General features: G+C 36.3%; 3 protein-coding genes across 3 annotated transcripts in view; all 3 read left to right on the top strand.

Moving 5' to 3' along the window:
• The first annotated feature begins 526 nt into the window (after positions 1-526).
• LOC139980833 (uncharacterized) overlaps positions 527-21877 on the top strand; it is a 108688-nt gene continuing 87337 nt past the window's right edge. The window contains exon 1 of the mRNA XM_071992787.1: positions 527-809. The gene's annotated coding sequence lies outside the window, so the exon portion shown is untranslated. The remainder of the gene's footprint in view (positions 810-21877) is intronic.
• On the top strand, positions 1389-5076 carry LOC139981536 (uncharacterized). Its single transcript, XM_071993994.1, has one exon. The coding sequence runs from the start codon at positions 1674-1676 to the stop codon at positions 3063-3065; it is 1392 nt and encodes a 463-aa protein (XP_071850095.1). The 5' UTR covers positions 1389-1673; the 3' UTR covers positions 3066-5076.
• Positions 14653-20874, top strand: LOC139981416 (uncharacterized). Its single transcript, XM_071993787.1, has 4 exons — positions 14653-15474; positions 17792-18062; positions 18758-18876; positions 20627-20874. The coding sequence occupies exons 1-4, from the start codon at positions 14653-14655 to the stop codon at positions 20849-20851; spliced, it is 1437 nt and encodes a 478-aa protein (XP_071849888.1). The 3' UTR covers positions 20852-20874.

Here is a 21877-nt window from a genome sequence, read left to right as displayed (position 1 = left end):
AAATAAATAAAGGGGAGCCAGTACAATGTGGCGAAGGCTCCCAATACAGAAAACGGGAGGGCCAGTACAATGTGGTGAAGGCTCCCAATGCAGAAAACGGGAGCCCCCGTAAAACGGTAGTCTTCGGCTCCCAGTAGATGCTCCCAGTAGATGTTCGGGGCAATGGGGGGGGGGGGGGGGGGGAGTGGCACGATATATACTACTTTGATCTGGACTCTAAATCTTGCAACCCACAGCAGTGGTCTAACTCTTCCCTGAAAAGATCTGACTTGAACTCACCCCCTTCCTATTGCACACGCCACGTTTTAATTGTCTTCCTTGCCGTGTGGTCTTTGTGTCAGTTTTATTCGTATTTTAAGATATTGCATCGCTTACAGAATTCCTCACATTTTAGACACGCCTAATTTCGGCTTTGTTGATTATTGGAGGAGAATATTAACCTTGTTGTGATTGGCTTTCTCTGCGTCGCGTGATCAAATATGTAAACACAAGCCACTGACGTGTCAGTCTCATAATTGTGCGACTCCGCTGAATGCACGATTAATATTTCATATTTAATACATTCCATGTTTGCGTACATATCGGCTAGTCTGACATAAATGAAGAAACATCCTCTGTGGGCTATACGTGCAATGACTTACATGATTACTTACTGCACAAAGGAAAGCAATATTTCTATTTCGTTTCATGTGAAGTAAATTGTTTGTGCTTGTGAAGTATATATCAGTCCTGCTGTATTTCAGTCTTGGTAGATCAAAGGTTTCGGTTTACTACATCTAACAACGCACCGCGTTACTGTCCATTCAGTGGTAAGTAGGCTACTGGTTTTCGTTCTCACTTAAACCATGTTAACTTGTATCCGTTTCGATATTACCCCGTGTTATTCCATACAGAACACCTTTACCTATATACCCCTCCCCGCCAGCCATATTCATCATTTAGTGACTCTTAAGAAGTATTCTGAGAAAGGATAGTGAAGTTTTCCCCCTCCTCCATCCCCACCTCTGCATAAAAATATAATATATTTGACCAATTCATCTTCCTTGCATGTTAAAACTGGAACATAGAGCATACGCAAAGCATAAGTGCCACAAGTTTATAGCGCAGCATCGCCTAATGTAATAATAATAATAATACCGACAAACAAGTTTTCACCTCACATTAGTCGATTATTTTTGATAACAATAGTATGGCAATTCATAACACGAACAAGTCAATTAAGTCGTAACAGTGTATCCTACTGTTGGCTCACATACAAATTGTGAATGTACAATTCAAAGAAAGCTACACTGATATAACAATCACATATATGTATGCACGGTATAGGCTAATTGTATATCTCATTTGCCTCTCACGGAAGGTTAGTGTTATAACATTGAATTAGGCGGTACCCTGAAGGAAGCAGGCGGTCAATTGTCAAAGCTTACAACATTTTTACAAATTTACGGCTATTTTTTACGATTTGAACAGTTTTGTATGAATGACTACGTTTGTTGTTATAATACCAATGGTTTGGACGTTTTTAATATACATTTGAACCATAATTTTTAGAGAATCTTAAGCAATAGTCTCAGTGCATTACAGGAATAACTCATCCTAACAGGCCTACACACAGTGCCTACCGTAGCAAGCAGTGCTCAATAGTATTACAGTGAATTAGTGTGTACATCACAATGGAAGCAGATCACACACACTACGGGATTACCACTCAAATCAATTCAGAGTGTCAGACAGAGCCGTCATTAATCGACCCATGCTCAACAAACTGCCACTACCCCAATGGTGAACTAGCCAAGCATGTCGCCTGTGATTTCTGTGGTGTAGTATACCATCTCTTATGTGTTGGTTTGGAAAAACAGCCTGTTAAAGGAGCGAAATCGAGATGGTTTTGTCAGGGATGCCTTAAAACTCCAGGCCTGCTTCAATCAACGCAGCACCAACTCAAAGAGGCATTAAGAATTATTATATCTCTGCAAGCTGAACTGGCGGAACTTTCAAGCCCAAGGCCAAGAAACACAGAGACTGGTAATGTGCAATCAGATAACCAAAATAACATAGACACTCCCGATCAAATCCGCCATAACACCTACACCGAATGCGTCTCATCTATACCTACACCACCACCCCATGCCGTACGACCAGTAATGATAATCGGGGACTCTATTTTAAAACACGTATATGAGGATGATTTTACTGATGAGATCGTGAAGGTAAATTGCCTGCCGGGAGCCACTGTCAAGGACGTGAGAAACGCTCTTCTGGCTCAAAGGGAAGATTTACATACATTTAGCCATATTATAATTCATGTTGGAACGAACGATATTAACACACATAATCCAAATGTCAACGACATTTCCGCTGATTTCGAGGAGCTCATCACATCTATCCAGCTAGTGAACGGGCATAGACCAAGCATCTATATTTCGGGCCCCTGTCCGCGGAGTGATGATCATGCGCCACAAATTATAGATTTGAACTCTCACCTGAAGGAACTCACCAATAAGCTGGATTGTAAGTTTTTAGACAATATGGCGTCGTTCACATACGCAGATGGTGAAATCGACTTATCTTTATATCATGGCGACGGTGTACATCTCAACAGAAAAGGCACCGTTAAACTGATCAACAAACTAACGATCATAGGCCCCATCTGCATTCGAAAGAAGAGCTCAAAGATGGAGAATGCCCGGCATATGGGAGTTTCAAATCACTCCCGCAACTTCTATAGTCAACACCGCTCGAATGGGACTATCCACAACAACACGTCCAGATATGAACATAGGCAGCAACGGATGAGGGGTTTCATAAACAACGATCACCAACGTGAGTACCACCGTAGACCAAATCGCCATCCACGAACATCCAACTCATCTCGTCAAGATTGGCAGCGGGAATGCCACCGCAAAGAAAACCGCCAGCCAGTTGCTGACCACTTCAATCACCGCGGATGTTTCAACTGTGGTGAACGCAACCATGTAGAGGCAAACTGCCGTCTCGAAAGGAGGATAGAATGCCATCACTGTCATCGACTCGGTCACAAGGCAAGCCACTGCTGGAACCGATAGGATGCTGGCCAGAAGGAGCGTGCCGTCAGTATATCACCCACACCTAAACATTTTAATGTATTGGACAAATGTGACCATTTTATTTTGCCGTATGAGGACCCACTCATGAGTGATGTAAGTCAAGATCTCCCAACTAATTCAATACAACCCCAGAGTAAAGAAGGTAAATATGTAAATATAACTAAGGGTATCCAATTCGGATTTATAAACATCCAACACCTTCATCCTAAACTAGATCAAATCCCCACACTTATAAACAGAAATGGAAGGAATGTTGATATATTTGGATGCTGCGAAACATTTTTAAACGATACTTATCAAAATCTGGAAATCACGGTTCCTCTATATAATACTATCCGTAGAGATAGATTAAATAAAGCTGGTGATGGTATTGCTATTTATATCAATGAAAACATTCCATTTAATAGGAGAAATGAGTTAGAATGTGATTATATTGAAGCCATATGGATTGAGCTTGTCTTACCATTTACCAAAAATATTTTAGTATGTGCTGTTTACCGTCCACCAAATTCCAGGGTTATGTGGTATGGTCATTGTCATGAAATGATTAGCAAGGCATATAGCTCATGCATGGGATAATAATGATCGGTGATTTTAATATTGATTATCTACACGCTAATATACCTTCGTGTTGGAATGAGATAATTAGTCATTTTAACTTTAAACAATTAGTAAATATGCCAACTAGGGTGACGGAGCACACCGCCTCCATAATTGATCATATCTATGCAACTAATGAAAATCATATTTGTGATATAGATGTTCCAAATATTCGATTGAGTGATCATTTTCCAGTATATTTCAATTGGAAAAAACAATCTTATGACAAGGCAGACTATTCCAAATTCTCATAAATCTGTTGTATACAGATCAATTGATAATATAAATACATCCTTGTTCTTTAATGATCTTCGTAGCTTTGATAGGACAAGAGGTGAAATGAGCTCTCCTGATGAAGCCCTTTCCAACTGGGAGAGAAGTTTGAAAAGAATACTAGATAAACATGCACCTAAGAAGCAAAAACGTATAAAACGAGAATCGCAACCCTCGTGAATCAATGCAACCATTTTGAATGCGATGAAAAGCCGCGACTCTGCAAAACGAAATGAACCTGACTTATATCGATTCTGGCGCAACAAGGTAACATGTCTTATACGATCTGCAAAGCAAAATTATTTCAAGAAGGAAATTTCAAAGAATGTTGGTAACACAAAGGAGATCTGGAAGATTTAAAAAAATGTTCAATCAATGAACCATGACACCAACAACGAAGGCCCCAGTATACTTAGAGTTGACGATAAGAACATTACTGGAAATGCTAATATAGTAGAAATGTTTAATTCGTACTTCACTTCAGTAGCAAGAAGCTACACTGGCACAACTCATTCAAACTTTGATAGTTCGTCTATTGAAAGACATATCTGTCCTAAAATTCCTCCAGATGAGACATTCGAAATTCCATGTATATCTGAAAATTTTGTATTTAAATATTTAACTACTCTTGATGCCTCCAAAGCAACAGGAGTTGATGAACTGAGTGCTAAAGTTTTAAAAATGAGCGGCCCCCATATATATGCAAGTATTACTCGTATTATAAACATAAGTATTAGGACAAATACATTTCCATCTAGATGGAAAGTCGCAAAGGTGATACCCATTTTCAAGAGTAATTCACGACAAGATTGATCGAATTATCGACCAATTTCTATTCTCCCTGTTTTGTCCAAAATTTTGGAAAAACATGTTCATATTGCTCTTACTAGTTTCTTAAAGCAATTTGATTTATTAGAAAATGCGCAATCTGGCTTCAGATCGAAGCACTCATGCGAAACTGCTCTATTACATGTCATGGATTTATGGATGGAAGCAATTGATAAAGGAGAACTGACTGGGGCTGTTCTATTGGATCTCAGGAAAGCATTTGATTTAGTAAATCATGATATTCTGATAAAAAAGTTAAAATTATACCAGTTTTCAAGTGCTACTATTGAATTGTAACGTCACTTCCCTGTCTGGTGGGGCAGTCTTTAATGTTGGGGTTGGCGAAAGAGAGTCTCGACAGAAAGATGACAATGAAGAGGATGATAAAGTGCCCGTGGCACAGTGGTACCGTTTATTCAAACCTCCGACTTACACTTAGGTTCATTAAATATCCTTACATTAGAACTTAGCCTTACAATACGCAAAACGTAACTGTTAGCGCAGTTCCTAAACGCGGCGTCTAAACGCAGCGTAGAACACGGCACTAAACGCAACACCCAACGCAGCGTCCAACGCGGCGTCACACGCAGCGTATAACGCAACGTACAACGCGGCGCCCAACGCAGCGCAGAACGCAACGTATAACGCGGCGCTAAACGCAACGCCCAACGCAACGTCCAACGCGGCGCCACACGCAGCGTCTAAATATGTAAACAGATTAAAAGCTATAGGGTTCACTAAACGGTGTTTGCAATACCGTTAACAGATGCAAATATACTAAGAACCAATCGATTGACTAAATGGCAGTAACGTATCTTTCTGATATCTGACCTAGGCTATTCACTTATGTTCCTACTTACGGACTAACTGAAAAATATACAATCACGGCAGAATACTGATCTCTACTAAAGTGCACACATTGTCACGTAGTTCAGAGTGCTACTGAATAACGTAAAATGATAACAATCGGTTAATAACGTTACTCCTAAATAATTGGGCGTAATATCCCTCAGTGCACTAGTGCAGTTTGCTAACAATTTATACAACTCACAAATGTATCCAATAATATTCTGAGCGCTTACAATATCTAAGAACAGTTATACACGGTGCCGTGGTATTAGAAACCTACCAACTTGGATAATAGTAAATGATATGATAACGTACCGTACGTAGACGTCTTGCGAGATTTTGGCAAAGAGTCCCTCGCTGCACGTACCAACAGCTCCTTTTATACTAGCCTGAACAATGGCTTAAGTTAACGCGCGTGAGAAAGTTACGACTTCAAAGAGTACCGCCTTAGTGTTGCAGTCACCAGACTTCCGGAGACCGAGAGGCCAGGTGCACGATTACTTACGTCATAGTAAACAACTTAACGGGGATTTCCCGACATAGAATCATAACATTACGTAAACAGTTTATACAGCTCAAAGAATAGCCCTCAAAGCTTAAGTACTATGCAAGTTCGGTTACAGAATGGTTTAAGTCGTACTTAATGAACAGAAGTCAGTATGTCGTCATGAAAGGGACTGCGTCCTCATGTATGAATATTAGTAATGGCGTTCCACAAGGGTCAATCTTAGGACCACTATTATTTTTAATATACATTAATGATTTTAGCCTATGTTTAACTCACTTCAAAGCCGACATGTATGCAGATGATACTACTTTCCACATTTCAAGCTCCAATGTTGAATCTCTTCAAAGCAAGTTGAATTTTGATGCTAAAAATGTTTCCAATTGGTGCAAGAATAATAAAATGGCAATCAATACTAATAAAACCAAATCAATGTTAATATGTTCCAGACAACGCTATGACAATCTACGAGGACAAAGAAATATTTCTGTCAAGATGAATGATATCGTATTGGAGAATTCTGATACGGAAAAACTTTTAGGAGTCAGAATTGATGCTCACCTGACATGGCAAGCTCAGATTGATTACATATGTAGTACTATTAGTACAAGATTAGCTCTGTTACGAAGGATTAAACAGTATTTAGACACTCCCACGTGCATACTTTATTATAATGGATACATTCTTCCAATACTTGACTACTGCTGTCTAGTTTGGGGAACTACCACAGCCCATAATACCGATAGAATTATTAAATTACAGAAAAGTGCTGCACGCATTATTTTAAATGCTACATATGGAGATTGTTCAAGTGATTTATTTGCCAGGCTGGGATGGAAGACTTTTGACAGACACGTTATGTATAGAAGATTAACCATGGTTTTCAAGTCAATTAATGATCAAGGACCGAAGTACATGAACGAGATGTTTAAACCAGTTACGAACATTCATAATCATAATTTAAGATCCTCTACTGCACGTAACCTGCACATTACAGGCGGACACACTAATTTTTATAACAACCATTTTTCATGCATTGCCGCAAAAGACTGGAACAAACTAGATCAAAGAGTAAAATCAGCAAGAAATCTTAACCATTTTAAAAGCCTTGTTTCTGATATTGTTTAGGCCTACTTCACTTTTATTTTTACCAAATTTCTTAAGTTTCTTTACTCTGTACACGTTTCTTAAATATTTAAAAAAAAAACTATTTTTTTAACCATTATTAATGTATTTACAAATTCTTAAATCTTCATACTTTTTATATTATTATATGTCTTTTTAAAAACTATTTTTTATTACATGTCTTTTTAAAAAACTATTTTTTTTAAAAACAATAAAGCCAATTTTTAATTATCTTGGTTACATCTATGCTACCATCGTGCGTTACTGCTCTTTATCTACGGTTAGACAATACCTGCCTTTCGAAGCCACTATTTGGTCGATATTGTCAGCGGCACTTAACTTAGAGATCGAACAAACCTTTACGAAATAGCACTTTCACCATCAGGAATTCCCGATGTTGCGCAATAGTATTGCGCAATCTTGGGGAATTTTGATGACTTTAAACAGCTCGGATTTTGTTTACCGTAGCGTTATTCAGTGTAAATACTGAAAGTTGTGTTTTTTTAAACAGTAGAGGATATATGCTCGTGACTTTTGATCTGTTGGCGTGGATAATTCTTGTGCTAAAATATATCGAAACAGGACACAATGAGAATGAACGAACAGACAAAGGAAATTAAGCTAACAAATCCGGCTAAACTCTCGCGCTATCGCTCGTTAGTATAGTGAAGCGAACCGCCTATGGCGGGGGAAATTACCGTAATTGGGGTCCTTCGCTTCGAACACACAAGTGATAAATAAGGATGCAAGAGTGGTTTTGCGTTGAAACAACGGCTGACAATTTATTAAAAACTCTACATAATGATAAATATGCATATATACAATAAATGGCTTAATGAACTTAAATGGCTCAATGAACTCCTTAACCTTATTAAATCTTGGAGAAAACCTATATCAAAACTACGTAATATCCATCTCGCAATAACTCAACAAGGATATTCAGTGAAACTAAATTCAACAACAACAATATTAAATACACAGAGGAATAATACTGTATAAAATGTACAATGAACATAATGAAATAATCTGCACTTGGAAATAATACAATACGTTTGCCAACAGGCGAGGACGTTTGGTACCTCAGTAATATCCAGGGCATCACATGCCAGCTGCAACCATTACAGGAATTTTCTACCTAACAGTCCCTAGACAGTAGGAATTTCACCTCTTGAACCCACAATTTCTCAAGAGTCTTGTCACTCTATAGCTATCCAGAATGGCTAAGATTCAAGGACAATCTCTGTAACAAATAATGGTCAGAATACAAAAACCCTCTTTAAACAACGAGCAGTACAATACTAAAATACAGGTACAATAATTAATAATCAGTACAATACAATACAATATAATATAATAGTACGTAATAAATGAAATGAATAGCAACCACATGCTTAACGATAAAGACACGATATAAACTTGTAGGACCAAGGTCCAAAAACATAACCTTACATATATACTTTGTACAGTAAAGCACAGCCTAGCCAAACACTTAAAACTACAATTCAATTAACTAACAATAGAGGTACGTGCAGCATTCATGAAACAATATTAATTACTTAATCTCTGACTAAACTGAGGCCAGCTCGCTCGCGGAAAATAAAATAGCGGACATCGAGAACGCGGACATCTCCTTCATGACTCTAGATATGAGTAACTCTGGGCGCTGCTGGCCAGTATCATGGCGTATTCAGAACTAACAAAACACACGTGCAAAAGCTATGTGCACAAACTAACGCTACATTACAGTTTATTACGTAACACATATAAATATTCAAAGGGTGCAAACAACAAACTTTCACTTCACTACAGTTAGTACAGTAGCTTGTCTGGATGACAACCACCCACTCAATCCTGTTGTTATGAGAGATGTCGTCGTGGTGTCCTGAAGGTCATTCTTTTGTGTTTAAGACATAGAAAACTGTCAATCTGAGATTGCCTTGGAAAGACCTTAAATGTATGCTGTATTGGCCCCAAATATGCTCGATATTCAAACATGGTCACTTTTGGTCAAAATTCATAAACTGTTTTTATTAAGCCTACAACCTTCGAGGAGATTTTCCCCACTTGGACATTCAGTCATCTTGTGTGTTCCTTAAAAATGTCTGAGCACAGTTTGGAGAATAAAGACCTCCAGGATAGTACTTTTGCTATTGCTCTAGCAATGATAGCGTGCTATGATTTGGGGCCCATACAGACTACCTTTAAAGTACTTGGGGGAGTGAGTAGATCTGATGTTCAATGAATTGGTCTTTGGTTGGGTGCAGATTATCGATTGTTGTATGTCTGAGTCTGGAGGAGAGGATGGCTGTGAATGACAATAACGGCACGGATCGATTGTTATTGATGGTAACTTGTTCGCGAAATGCTGCATGGACTGTATGACAATAATAAATGACAAAACACATGGTATTGAAGTTGTCATTAAATTTGAATAAAATGTAAACACTAAAATATAAAATTCCAATTCAACTTATCAAAGGCTTTCTCAAAATCAATAAACAGTAAAACACCCGGGATAGATTGTTCTCTGCAGAAATCAATAGTATCAAGAACACAGCGAATATTCTCGCCAATAAAGCCAATTTTTATTCATCTTGGTTACATCTATACTACCATCTGCTCTTTATCTACGGTTAGAGAATACCTGCCTTTCGAAGCCACTATTTGGTCGATATTGTCAGCGGCACTTACCTTATAGATAGAACGAACCTTTACGAAATATCAATTTCACCATCAGGACACGGATCGATTGGTATTGATGGTAACTTCTTCGCGAAATGCTACATGGAGTGTATGACAATAATGAATGACAAAACAAATAGTACTGAAGTTGCTGGAGTTTATTTTGAAATAAATGTTACATCAAGTAAAGTCATGTAATACATTTGATATGGGGATACATTATAAGCAAATATGCAGATATTCACTACATCTTTAGAAGTCTAATATTAGAGTAGTAGAATATAAGGTTTCTCCTTAAAACCTAAATATATAAACTCTGAACAGGGCTAATCATGTTAATTTTAATATAAATATTTAATTATATATGAGGCCGAAATTATGTCCAAATTGGAAAGTTAGAGAGAAAGAAGTTAAAGCTGACTCATAGAAGAACGAAGCTCATACACGAAGCTCACATCTTTCGCCTTCATGTGCATCGACACACGATAAACCGGGTTTTGAACATATTTCCATACAATGTATTTACTCCCGTCTGTACTCCCCAACCTCACTCCTTCCCCCACATATCCAAAATGCCAAATATACTCTGATGTGTAACACTTCATCTCCGTATATTGTCAGGTTTCTATTTTTATGATAAGGGAAAATCGTAGAGAATTTCCAATATACCGCTATTAGATAAAACTATAAGACCGCTGACCACACAAGTCGGCCGTATATGACAGACGCTTTAACTGTATTCGCCTTTTACAGACTTATGTTGGACTTGTTAGAGGGACAATAGTAGTGGCCCACTTACTCAATGGAAGTTAGGATGAGGGAGAGGGAGGGAGGGGAATATCTCAGGTTATGTGATTATCTCGATGATCTGTAGACTTTACAGGCAGATCATATTTATTGACTTTACGCCACACCCTCCCTCCCTCCTTCCTATTCCTTCACCCTTTAGAGAACAAAATCGATGTATTTATTAAATAACTTCATAACATTCAAAATAAGATTCAAGTAGGTTCAGTAAAAACTAAAACGCTTTAGTGTTTAGTTTACAATGTTCACCTGAGAATTTGTCTCATCCTCTGATCAAAGTCACTGATAGCATTACGTTATCTTTTAATGAAATGTTTGTTATCACTTCACGCTTCGTTGACCTGCCAGCGACTCAGCACCAAAATGCATTGAATTATATCAAGAAAGAGTTTATAATGAAGACCTTCCGAAAAACATTAGCTGTACCTCACATGCATGTGTCTTGCACAGACGTCTGTCACTGAAGTAAAATAAAACTTTTCTGAATTGTTATTAACAACACTACAGTGTAGGCAATTAAAGCTAAATTTTGCAACATGTCTGTACGGGACATTTTGAATAAAATTGTAAATTTCTTTAAAGGAAATCACCACTTTCACAATCGTTTATATATTAATGTATAAGTTTTTACTATATTTCCACTATTTTCTCACGATTTCATCGTCTTTTTGGCAATCCAGGATGAACTAAATAGAACCGTAACTGTAAATTCCTGATCAATCGTAGATTTCATCATTTGAAATTAACGATTAAGTCTAAGGAACATTTTTGAAATGACCAAACAATATAATTTCATCCATTATATAAAACCAAGGTTACTCGTTAAACATAAACAAGGTCACAGCATTAAAACAAAGAAACATTTTCTTTCCTTGCTGATGATCTCTGTATTTATTACGATATTCCTGGATAAGAATTTTTCCTAGAAAGTTGTATTTCTTTCTTAAGATTATTCCTAATTTTGTTCTCAGATCAGCTGCATTAATATAATTCTCGAAGAACTCATTAAGCACATATCAAAATGGCCAACACAAAAACGTCGTAAGTATTTGCAATATTACTATTATTATTATTATTTTTATTATTATTATTATTATTATTATTATATTATTATTATTATTATTATTATTATTATTATTATTATTATTATTATTATTATTATTATTATTATTATTATTATTATGTATATATATATATGTATAAATATATATATGTTAATGCAATGATTTTCATTTATATATATATATATATTTTTGTTTATCATTATTATTATTATGATTATGATTATGATTATTATTATTATTATGTATATATATATGTATAAATATACATATATATATATATATGTTAATGCAATGATTTTCATTTATATATATATATATATATATATATATATATGTATATTTATTTTCATAAAGGTTCCAAATGTGTTTTTACTTGGCGATAATTGTACATGCCAGTATAAGAAAAATATTGATTAGTTGTTTACTTTACATGTTGTATACTAACAATCTTTCATTTTCATAAACCCCAGAAAACTTCTGAATACTCCTGAAATGTGGGAAAGGGTTCAGTGTCGAAGGAAGGGGGGGGGGGGTAAGGGCCAAACACACAAGATCAAAAGTGTACTAGGACATCACGAAGACATTGAGGAGGTAAAGCACGAAGCCATATCAAATCGCCGATAAAGTGGATACTTTCTGCATTCTGTGCCAGAAATCCCATTATTTTAGATTTTTGATTGATAACTTTAATTTATCACCAAAAGGGCATTTCATGATTACATTTTCTTAGATTTCTCAACAAAGGACATTTGTTATATAACACAAAATGACAAAGTACGGTATGTTTCCAAGATGGCATCTAAGGTAGCATACTCCGATTAAAAGTCCCATTGACTTACACACTAAGTCGAAAAAGTAATGTGGCTGTTCTCTAAGTCTAGATAGAAGTTCTCACTAGGTAAACGCTACCCTTCTCTGAAAAGTTGACAAGTTGGTCATTCATGGCACTATAAAATTTCGGTTCATGACCATGGAGATTTTTCTGCTATCAGAGCCTACAGTTTTCGTCACTTGTAAACAAACGATCTTCACTCAGTAGTAAACAATTTCGTACGCTGCTCCCGGGAGGCCCAAAGGGGTCTAAATTTGCGTCGTTTGACCCAATTTTTGCAGCACATGCACTTCCATTCATGCTCTTCAAGATGCATGCCACAAAAATAAACGAGATCCTGATCCTGTTCTCCTACTGCTTTTTTGGTACTTTTCCTGAAGGAGAACTTTCAAGCGGACTGATATAGACTCTAATATGAGTATGCCTCCCTAATCTATGAAACGGGCACTTCTTTGTCACCTCGGATCCCCCGCATCGGGTCAATCGCCCAGCATGTAACAAACATTTTCCGGAAGATAAAATCAATGTTTTGATGAAATTATTAGAATTTTAATACAATGTATTAACATTAAGATATAACATTGCCCTGATGGGGCGACGTCATCGATCTTTGACCCTTAATTGAGCATTCCAGAGTTTAGCATATTCTGAAAGTAAATATTTTTGCAACCTGTGTAGCTATAGAAAAATTATTACTAGCAGTCAAATGTGTCCTTTCTTTTTCTTGGACTATAATATGTCAAAGTACTCAAGACTAAAATTCTGTCTGAAGTTAACCCATGAAAACTTTAAACAAAGTTAGTTTTCTTTAATAGCGCCATTATTCATCATTAGCGGAGCCTTTGACAAAGGTAGCTTTCTTGAACAGCTCCACCACACACAGTTGCAACTTGAGTGCTTCTAACCAGCTCTCCTTTGTTTGGCGCTAAAAGCAAATACATCAGATTGTACTGCATGTGGTCATGTCAACACACATGACAACTTTAATCAGAAATTTACATCAGTTCATACATATGCTAACGATGAGTATTGAAGATATGATAAATCCTGTTCAAGCAAACTAAATATCGCCTATGCAATTTCATCAATTTGACTGAAACTGCCGGCTTTTAACACTAATTAGGCTTATAGTCGGTGCGAAAGAAATTTTGTGAAGGGAATATTTCCATATCCGTAAACACAGTAATTAATTTTAAATTTTTTTTTGTTCTGAATTTTGTATGGATTTGCTTTTACCTTCCTTCGCTTCCTCTTTATTTTTTTCTATGTATTTCCTTATCTCTTTACTCTCTGTACTTATGTGATTTTTGAAATTTTTCTTTTTTTTATTAAAGGTCCAGACTCGAAAAGTCTCTACTTACTTCTGGTTCCTCCATTTCCATTACAGCATATTTTGAACTTTGTTTATTGTTATTTCATCATAATGTGAATAAATTACTCATTGACTCTGTTACTGTTTATATATATGGAAAGTGGAAAATAAACTTGAAACTTGAAACTATTTCGACTTTAATAGGATACTGAAATAGGAAAATATTTTATTCGGTCGATTTTCCAAATTCTAGCACTTTTTACTCCGCTAGCCATATTTATGCGGCCATGTACTTTCCTTCACGCTCATGAGCGAGAGAGTTCTGTTGTAATTAATGGCATTATATAGGTCAGTATCTTAATAATTAGGCCATGAACGTCTCATTCCTTATTACTTCGAGAATACTGTGACGATTATCTTGCTCTGAGCAATAGCCATTGTGGTTCGCGACTTTTGCAGTACTCAATATATTTCTTAAAGATTCAGTACCGTTCATTATTCCTAGTCACTTCGTAGTCTGAGCGTTGTTCATCAACATTTCTTCAATAGAAAATTATTCTACATTCTTCGTTACCACGGAGACAAGCTTCCAACCCTGACCTAACTTTTCAATTTTTGCCTTCCACACACACAGAGTACATACAGCGATACCAAGATTCACTGTACAAGATGGTTGCGAAGTGTTGTTCATGGACGTGCTCGATACTGGCCGTTTGGCAGTCGCTGGATCTAACCACGGGAAAAATTACACTTTTATCGATCTTTTTAAATTTCACTTCAATCCTGATTATCAGGGAAAACCGTTATTATTAACGTCAGATCCATATTTTTCTAAGGAATATACCGAGTTTGGTTCAACATGGCGGTCTGTTTGTTTACTGGATGATCGTCTGTTTTTAACGTGTTGTAAGAAGACGATAGCATTGTACGATAGTAGTAACGGCGACCAGGTCAAGGAACGGAAGTTTAAAGGTGTAGCATGGTGTATGACAACCAGAGATAATTTAGTGTATGTCGGTTTAAGATCCAAAGAGGTGATTGTCTTAGATGCGAGAGAATTGAGCATAAATAAGACAATCATCTTAAAAGGATTAGGAGTAGGAGACTGTCCCTGTGATATAACAGTTAGTAATAATAAACTGTTTATCTGTACAAGCTATCGGAAAGCTTCAATGTATAATAGTGAGGGAGAAAGAGAACAGGAATATAAAAACACACAGTATATACAAGCACGTAGTATAACAGTCAGTGAAGAGAATGGATTAATATTTATATTATGGGCTGATGCTGGTAGCAGTAGACAAGTTGTTGTTTACTTTCCATCTGGGGGTCATTCTTCCATCTCTGGGGGTCATTCTTCCATCTCTGGGGGTCATGCTCCCATCTCTGGGGGTCATATGTTGGCTTCTCTTAAAGTTCCTGATAATTCCAGGAGAATCAGGATCAATAATAGCATCAACAGATTGTTTTTGGTTACCCAGACAACTGGAGAAGTCTATGAATATCACACAGTAAGTACTAATGAAGGAAATATAGGCCTATGGTAAAATTAGGAATATTTTCCCTTTTATTAAAGCAATCCTTTGGTTAAAGCTCAACAAATTGGGTATCATTTTATGCAAATAAGTGACGAAAAGACACTCTTAGATGTTTTGAGATCTACTTTGCGAAATTTAATGAAAAATAAGGACACATGTTTCTTTGGGATCTGCTGATTCTGGTAAGTTTGTCATGGAAGTGCTTTGTACTGTCAATGTAAATGTAAAATTGTTTTTCCTATTTTTTTTCAATCTTAATTGCTTCAAAAATAAACAAAATTGTTGCTGGTGAATGCGGAATTTTATGAAGAACAACTATCACTTGTTTGGTAAGATGGAGATCAAAATGGTGGAAAAGAAAGTTCATTTTTTTTAAAATTCTTGTTACCCGTTGCAATAATAGAGCAACATACAAAATTTGGGAAATATTTTTTCTTATTTTCTGACTATACAACCTGCTCATTTATACCAAATTGTTACTAGTGATTTCGGAATTTGTTTAAGGACACAACTATAACTTGTTTGTCAAGAGGGAGATCAAAATGGTGAAAAAGAAAGTGCAAAATTTAATGTAAAATTTAGGCCATTGGATGTTTGTTGCACTTTGCATATTAGAGCAACACACACAATTTGGAAAACATTTTCCTATTTTCTGAGCATACAATCTGTATTTTTTTTCTTCAAATTTGGTATTAGTGAATGTGAAATATTCTAAATAATGCAATAAGTGATATCTTTATGGGCAAATATATCTTTAATGAATATCTAGGGATTCTAGCCCAACATTCTATGAAAAGTGATGCAAAATTAACATTTCATGACATACACCTCCTGTATCATTAAGTTTGGCTCTCAAATCTGCTGAAATATACACATTTCACAAATCTCAATGCAAAGTATTGCTAAGAACACAATAGGTTAAATTTTCCTTGAAATGACGCAAAATTTAAGAAAAATTAAGGGCAATATTTTCATCTTATTTTATGCCATAGTGATTAGTTCAATTGGCCCTAGTGCACGTGTATAGCTAATACTGCAGTGATGATACCTTGATTTGATCACAGTATTTAAGTCTGGATAAATTGGTGTGACACAAGCTTCTTTCTGTTTTGGGATGGAGGGTGGTTTATTTAGTTGAAAATAAGTCAGAAATGCAGACAATATACATCAATTTGTGTTAGTGAAGATCACAATATCCTGCGTAATTGTTTTTATATGCAGTACATTAATCAACTTTAGTAAAGATCCCCATTCATTAGCTGTCATTAAGCACACAGTGTAAAATATTCAATTGCTATGCACATGGCTGTAATGTGATCAATGCTACCTATGCATGAGAAAGCATTACCACATGTCAACTAGTGTAAGAACAATATGGTCTTCCTTTAAAGCCTTTTAATGCTGATGCTGATGATGATGCTGATGATGATGATGATGATGATGATGATGATGATGATGATGATGATGATGATGATGATGATGATGATGATGATGATGATGATGATGATGATGATGATGATGATGATGATGATGATGATGATGATGATGATGATGATGATGATGATGATGATGATGATGATGCTGATGATGATGCTGATGATGATGATGATGATGATGATGATGATGATGATGATGATGATGATGATGATGATGATGATGATGACGATGATGATGATGATGATGCTGCTGCTGCTGATGCTAATGATGCTAATGATGCTGCTGCTGATGATGCTGATACTTATATAGAGATTTATATAGAACAATTATGTTTAGACTTATATAGGGACTTATATAGAGACTTATATAGCGCCAAATCAGTAGACAAAAGTTACTGCTTACGGCGCTTTTAACAGAAAGCAGATTAATTTACAAAAGAATAAGTGAAAAGAAACATTCACACAGAAACATTGGTCACAATGTAGTGTTTATTGGTTGAAGTTGAAGAAAAATATTTAGACCAATAAGCTATAATTTAAATTTGGTGACTCATGAATAAATCTACAAGAAGCCTCTTGGTAGAGCCTCATGTATAGAAACATCAAGTCTGAAAAATCAGTCCATCCATTGTCACCTTTGTATACTTGAAATTTATTCTGATTTCGGAAATCAATATACAATATTGCAGTTAAAGGAACTCAGGTAAACCAAAGTCACATTATCCACACCATTATATTAAAATAAATCCAGCTCTTTGAATATGTTGCTGCTTCAGTGCCTCAAATTCCTACATCGATTTTGTTTTATAGTCTGCTACCACCAGTATATTAATTTGATTTTCTTTTTGTTTTAGAGTGACATCTTTACATTTGATATCCTCCTGATGTGCTCAGAATCATTGATTGAGAAACATGACTGTCAGAAGCTACTTGACTACTTTGAAGTTCCAGCTAAGGAATCAAAGGATATTATTGAGAGTGATGCACCCTTTTTTTCTGCTATCCACCATCTCAGAGAGGCAGGGAAGGTTTCTGTTGATGACATCAGTCATTTAATGAGAGCATGCTCTGACAAAGGACTGAGTAAATTGGTGGCAGTATTGACTGTCTACCAACAAGGTCAAGGTATGTTTTTATGAGAAAGTTTAAAAAGTTATATATTTTATGAATCGCGACACATGCAAACGCATTGCCCACACAAAGAATAGATGCGATTTGAAGTAATATACTATGGTATAAACTTAACTTAACTAACCCATTGCTGATAGAAGAAGGACCCTCCATCAATACTGCACAAATAATGTGATAAATGAGTAACCGCAATGGACTTTAAAGTACTTCAAACCGAGAAAGAGAAATTTGGATTTTTAGAAATGTAATTATTCAGCACTACATGTTTCATTCAAAGTCAATTACAGTCAAAGCTTTGCATAAGTCTATAACTAATAGAATACACTCAAAAGTTTGATTTGGGATATGTTTAGACAAGATTGGTAAAATTTTGTAATTTCCTTTCCTTTAAAAAATTTGTAATTTAATATCCTAAGTTTATTGGAGGATCATTGATGGGGCTTGAGTTTGATCAATTGCTCAGAATCAGGGCCAGAATAGTCACCTCCAATAACATGCTAAAGTTGGACTAAAGACTAAAGTTGGACTAAATTTTGTGCAAGTTTGTCACAATATTTACCGGGAAGTTTTTACCGCATAAATTAATAACATACATTGAACTGTGTTTACTTATATAAATAAATCTCTTGGATGGAATGCAATCTTAACCATATTTTTACCTTATATGGTTGTTGTGGTAACCCAAAAAGTACTAAACAAGGACCAACTAAAGGCACTGGAAGGCAAAAGACAGGAACTCTCTCACCAACTGACTGAATCAGAAGATGATAAACAACAGCTAACTGGAAGACTAAAGACATCAAAGGAGGTAAGACAACCAGAATGCAAAATGCATTGAGGTTTCGATGACTTCAATGCACTACACGTCTGTTTGTTAGTATAACCAGATCTAGCTGCTACAATAACACTATGGCATGCTAACACAGGTCAGTCTACTGTACGTGGTTATACACACCTCTATCAAAAGCAATAGGGTTCTTGAACTCAATGTTATGAATCCACACACCATGTGTTACAAAACCAAACCAAATCTCTAATAACCTCTCACATTAAGGTTGCAGAGGAGTCCACTTATGGACAAGTTAGATTGGAATATGACCACGAAACTTCAAAGAAACAACTTGAAAGAAGCTAATACAGGTCACTGGAGGTCAACCTGAGGTCAAAGGTCACCTAGATGCGGGTCGACTCCCTGATTACAATAGCGTAACTTCCAACCTTCACATCTACTCAATGTGGTACTCATATACACCAAATATTAGATTGGTCCAAGCTTCCCAACTTGAGATACCGTGTTTACAAGCCAGGCGTCACACACACACACATACACACTCTCCGCCTGCATGAATGCATAGGTTACGATTTCAACGAAACCAAAAATTGAAAGATAGATTGATTACAACTGAAAACAGACTGATTCTATTGAAGGATGGAGAGGATGAATTACTTCAGCAGCAAAAATCGGTTAGAAATTCACATAGCATGTGATTATAGATAACTGATGACCAAGTTACCTGACTTGGGTCATGAGAAATTTAGTCACTTTGATCAAGTTTACCCTTCTGCTCGATCTAGTGGTGTAAAGTGAATTTGTAAGTTACCATTTGCAAATTCAACATGTATTTCAGGTATTAGGTAAAGTTTATGATATCTAACAGTAAAGGTCAAATAATGAACATATTAACAGCTCTTTGTCTCAAGATTTTTATACAAGCATGATATTGTGTTCATGTGATGTACATTAACTCTACACGTATTAATATTTGAGTTTAAACTAGGTCAATCAAAAATTTGTAAAGGTAAAACAATCAAAAAGTGGACATTTACAAAGATACATCTAGGCGTGAAATTTGTACATCACGAGTTCAAGAACCATATTGTACTTAACCTTTAAGTGCTAAATCTAGCCTACACGTCTCTCTGTTTTCCCACACGTAAAAATAGTTAATCCCTTTATCCCAGGAACATTTCTTTGGGAGTGTTTGCAATGCATGGTGTGATGTTTGTTGAAGTGGAAGTTCTCTACCTAACTGAAGCTTCACCGCATTGTTCTAATTGTTTAGTTACAAGTGACAGTTTAAGTTTACTAGCAAAAGTAACAGAAAAATTATGTTTGTGCTGTGGCACAATATTTAGTAAATTAAAGCATATTATTGGACTAATTGGCCATCAAAACATAAAATTAATCAACCTAATTGATATACAGTAAATGAACGTCTGTCGTTCAATGTGATAGGCCTACATTCCTATTCTAGAACAGTCCATTCATGGCGGTTTCCTTTGAAGGTTAGGTCACAGTTCTCTGCACTAATTTATTGTAAACATGTGATTTCCCTGAGCCAGGTAGTAATTTTGCAATTAGTCACACCCCAAGTAAAGGTCAAAAGGTTATCAGTGCAGACTGCCTGGAAATAAATATGAAGAAGTTTGTCAACTTGGAGAATATGTTCCGTTCAGACATGGGCTACTTCAATGCTAGTATAAATTTTAATCTGTTGCAAGTAACCACTGGGAGGTGCATCCTTCTTTTCTCATTCACTGTGTTGTTTACATGACAGGAGCTGAAAGATGCTAAATCAAGTCTGAGAGCTACAAAAGATGAACTTGTGAAGTCTCAACTGGAACATGCCAAGGAATCCATGGCCTTACAAGAGGTGTTGAAGCTACCCAGAGAAGCTTTGAAACAGGTAGAATTTGTAAAGCCCCTTTCACACTTTCCCAGTTCCTGCGACATTTTGGAACAATTTCTAGCGCAAGGCGATCCAGCAGCTTCCATGACGTAAAAATGCGATGATACATATCCAGAGCGGGTTGTTACGGGTTGATACGGATCCAGGATGGATTTCTACGACATTGTTACAAGTTGATAAGGATTTTTATAGATAGCTTCTTAGGTCTACTCAATATAGGTACGAATAACTTATGGATAGTTACGGCTTACTAGAGCTCTCTCACATGTTAGTGCGGTTACAATGCGGTTTACTACGGACTGTTAAGTATCCCTTTCTGGTTCTTACAGCTTAGTACGGTAACATAAAAAGGACATTTCACCTGATGCAGTCAATGAAGTCAAATGAAGTGTGCGTTTATGAAGCTAGGAAAATATTGTGACTAGATCATTAATGTGTTGAATTTATGATCAAATCAACTAATGAAGGTTATTACAAGGTGACAACAATATATTTAGCTTTACAGAAATAATGCAATGAGTTACGAAAATGTTCAACATTCATGCTACATTGGATCACAAGTAATGTGAAGTGAGTATGAGTACATTCACCTATTCTACAATCAGTTGGTTTAATCAGTTGAAGACCATATTTGGTGTAACTTGACAGGTGATAGAAAGGAAAACTAAGGTTCTGTTTGGTTACTTGGAAGTTTAATACCATAGGAAGGCAAGTAACCTATTCAATCAGATTGGCGAGTGTATATGCGAGAGGATTGGTATGTGTACGTGACGCCCTAGCTTGTAACCACAATGTCTTAGAATCAGTAACCTTTGCAGTTATTATATTTGGCATGTGGCGTCCCCAAAATTAGTACAAGAAACCTTATTGGTTTTTGTGGAGGTCAAAGGTCATTTGGGGTCATCAAAGGTCAAACTCTGTAAATTCGTATCAACAAAAACCTGAAAACTAAACATGATATCCCAAGATCACCGCTCGAAGTCGGCATGTGTTTTTTCTTTTGGTGAGTATAGGAACCCAATTATTTTTGGTGGAGACCAAAGGTCATTTCGGGTTAGCAAACGTCCAAGTTTCAGAATAACGAATGTACTTTATCTTGAGAACTTCACCTGCAAAAAA

Source organism: Apostichopus japonicus, chromosome 15, assembly GCF_037975245.1.
Source record: "Apostichopus japonicus isolate 1M-3 chromosome 15, ASM3797524v1, whole genome shotgun sequence".
Taxonomy (NCBI): domain Eukaryota; kingdom Metazoa; phylum Echinodermata; class Holothuroidea; order Aspidochirotida; family Stichopodidae; genus Apostichopus; species Apostichopus japonicus.
Note: the sequence above shows the minus strand (reverse complement) of the source record. Positions and strands in the feature narration are given on the sequence as shown.

Coding starts and splice junctions, on each gene's coding strand:
- LOC139981536 (XM_071993994.1), top strand. CDS start 1,674: ATGGAAGCAGATCACACACACTACGGGATTACCACTCAAATCAATTCA.
- LOC139981416 (XM_071993787.1), top strand. CDS start 14,653: ATGGACGTGCTCGATACTGGCCGTTTGGCAGTCGCTGGATCTAACCAC. Junction 18,063..18,757: donor TGTCTACCAACAAGGTCAAG/GTATGTTTTTAT, acceptor TAACCCAAAAAG/TACTAAACAAGGACCAACTA. Junction 18,877..20,626: donor GACTAAAGACATCAAAGGAG/GTAAGACAACCA, acceptor TTTACATGACAG/GAGCTGAAAGATGCTAAATC.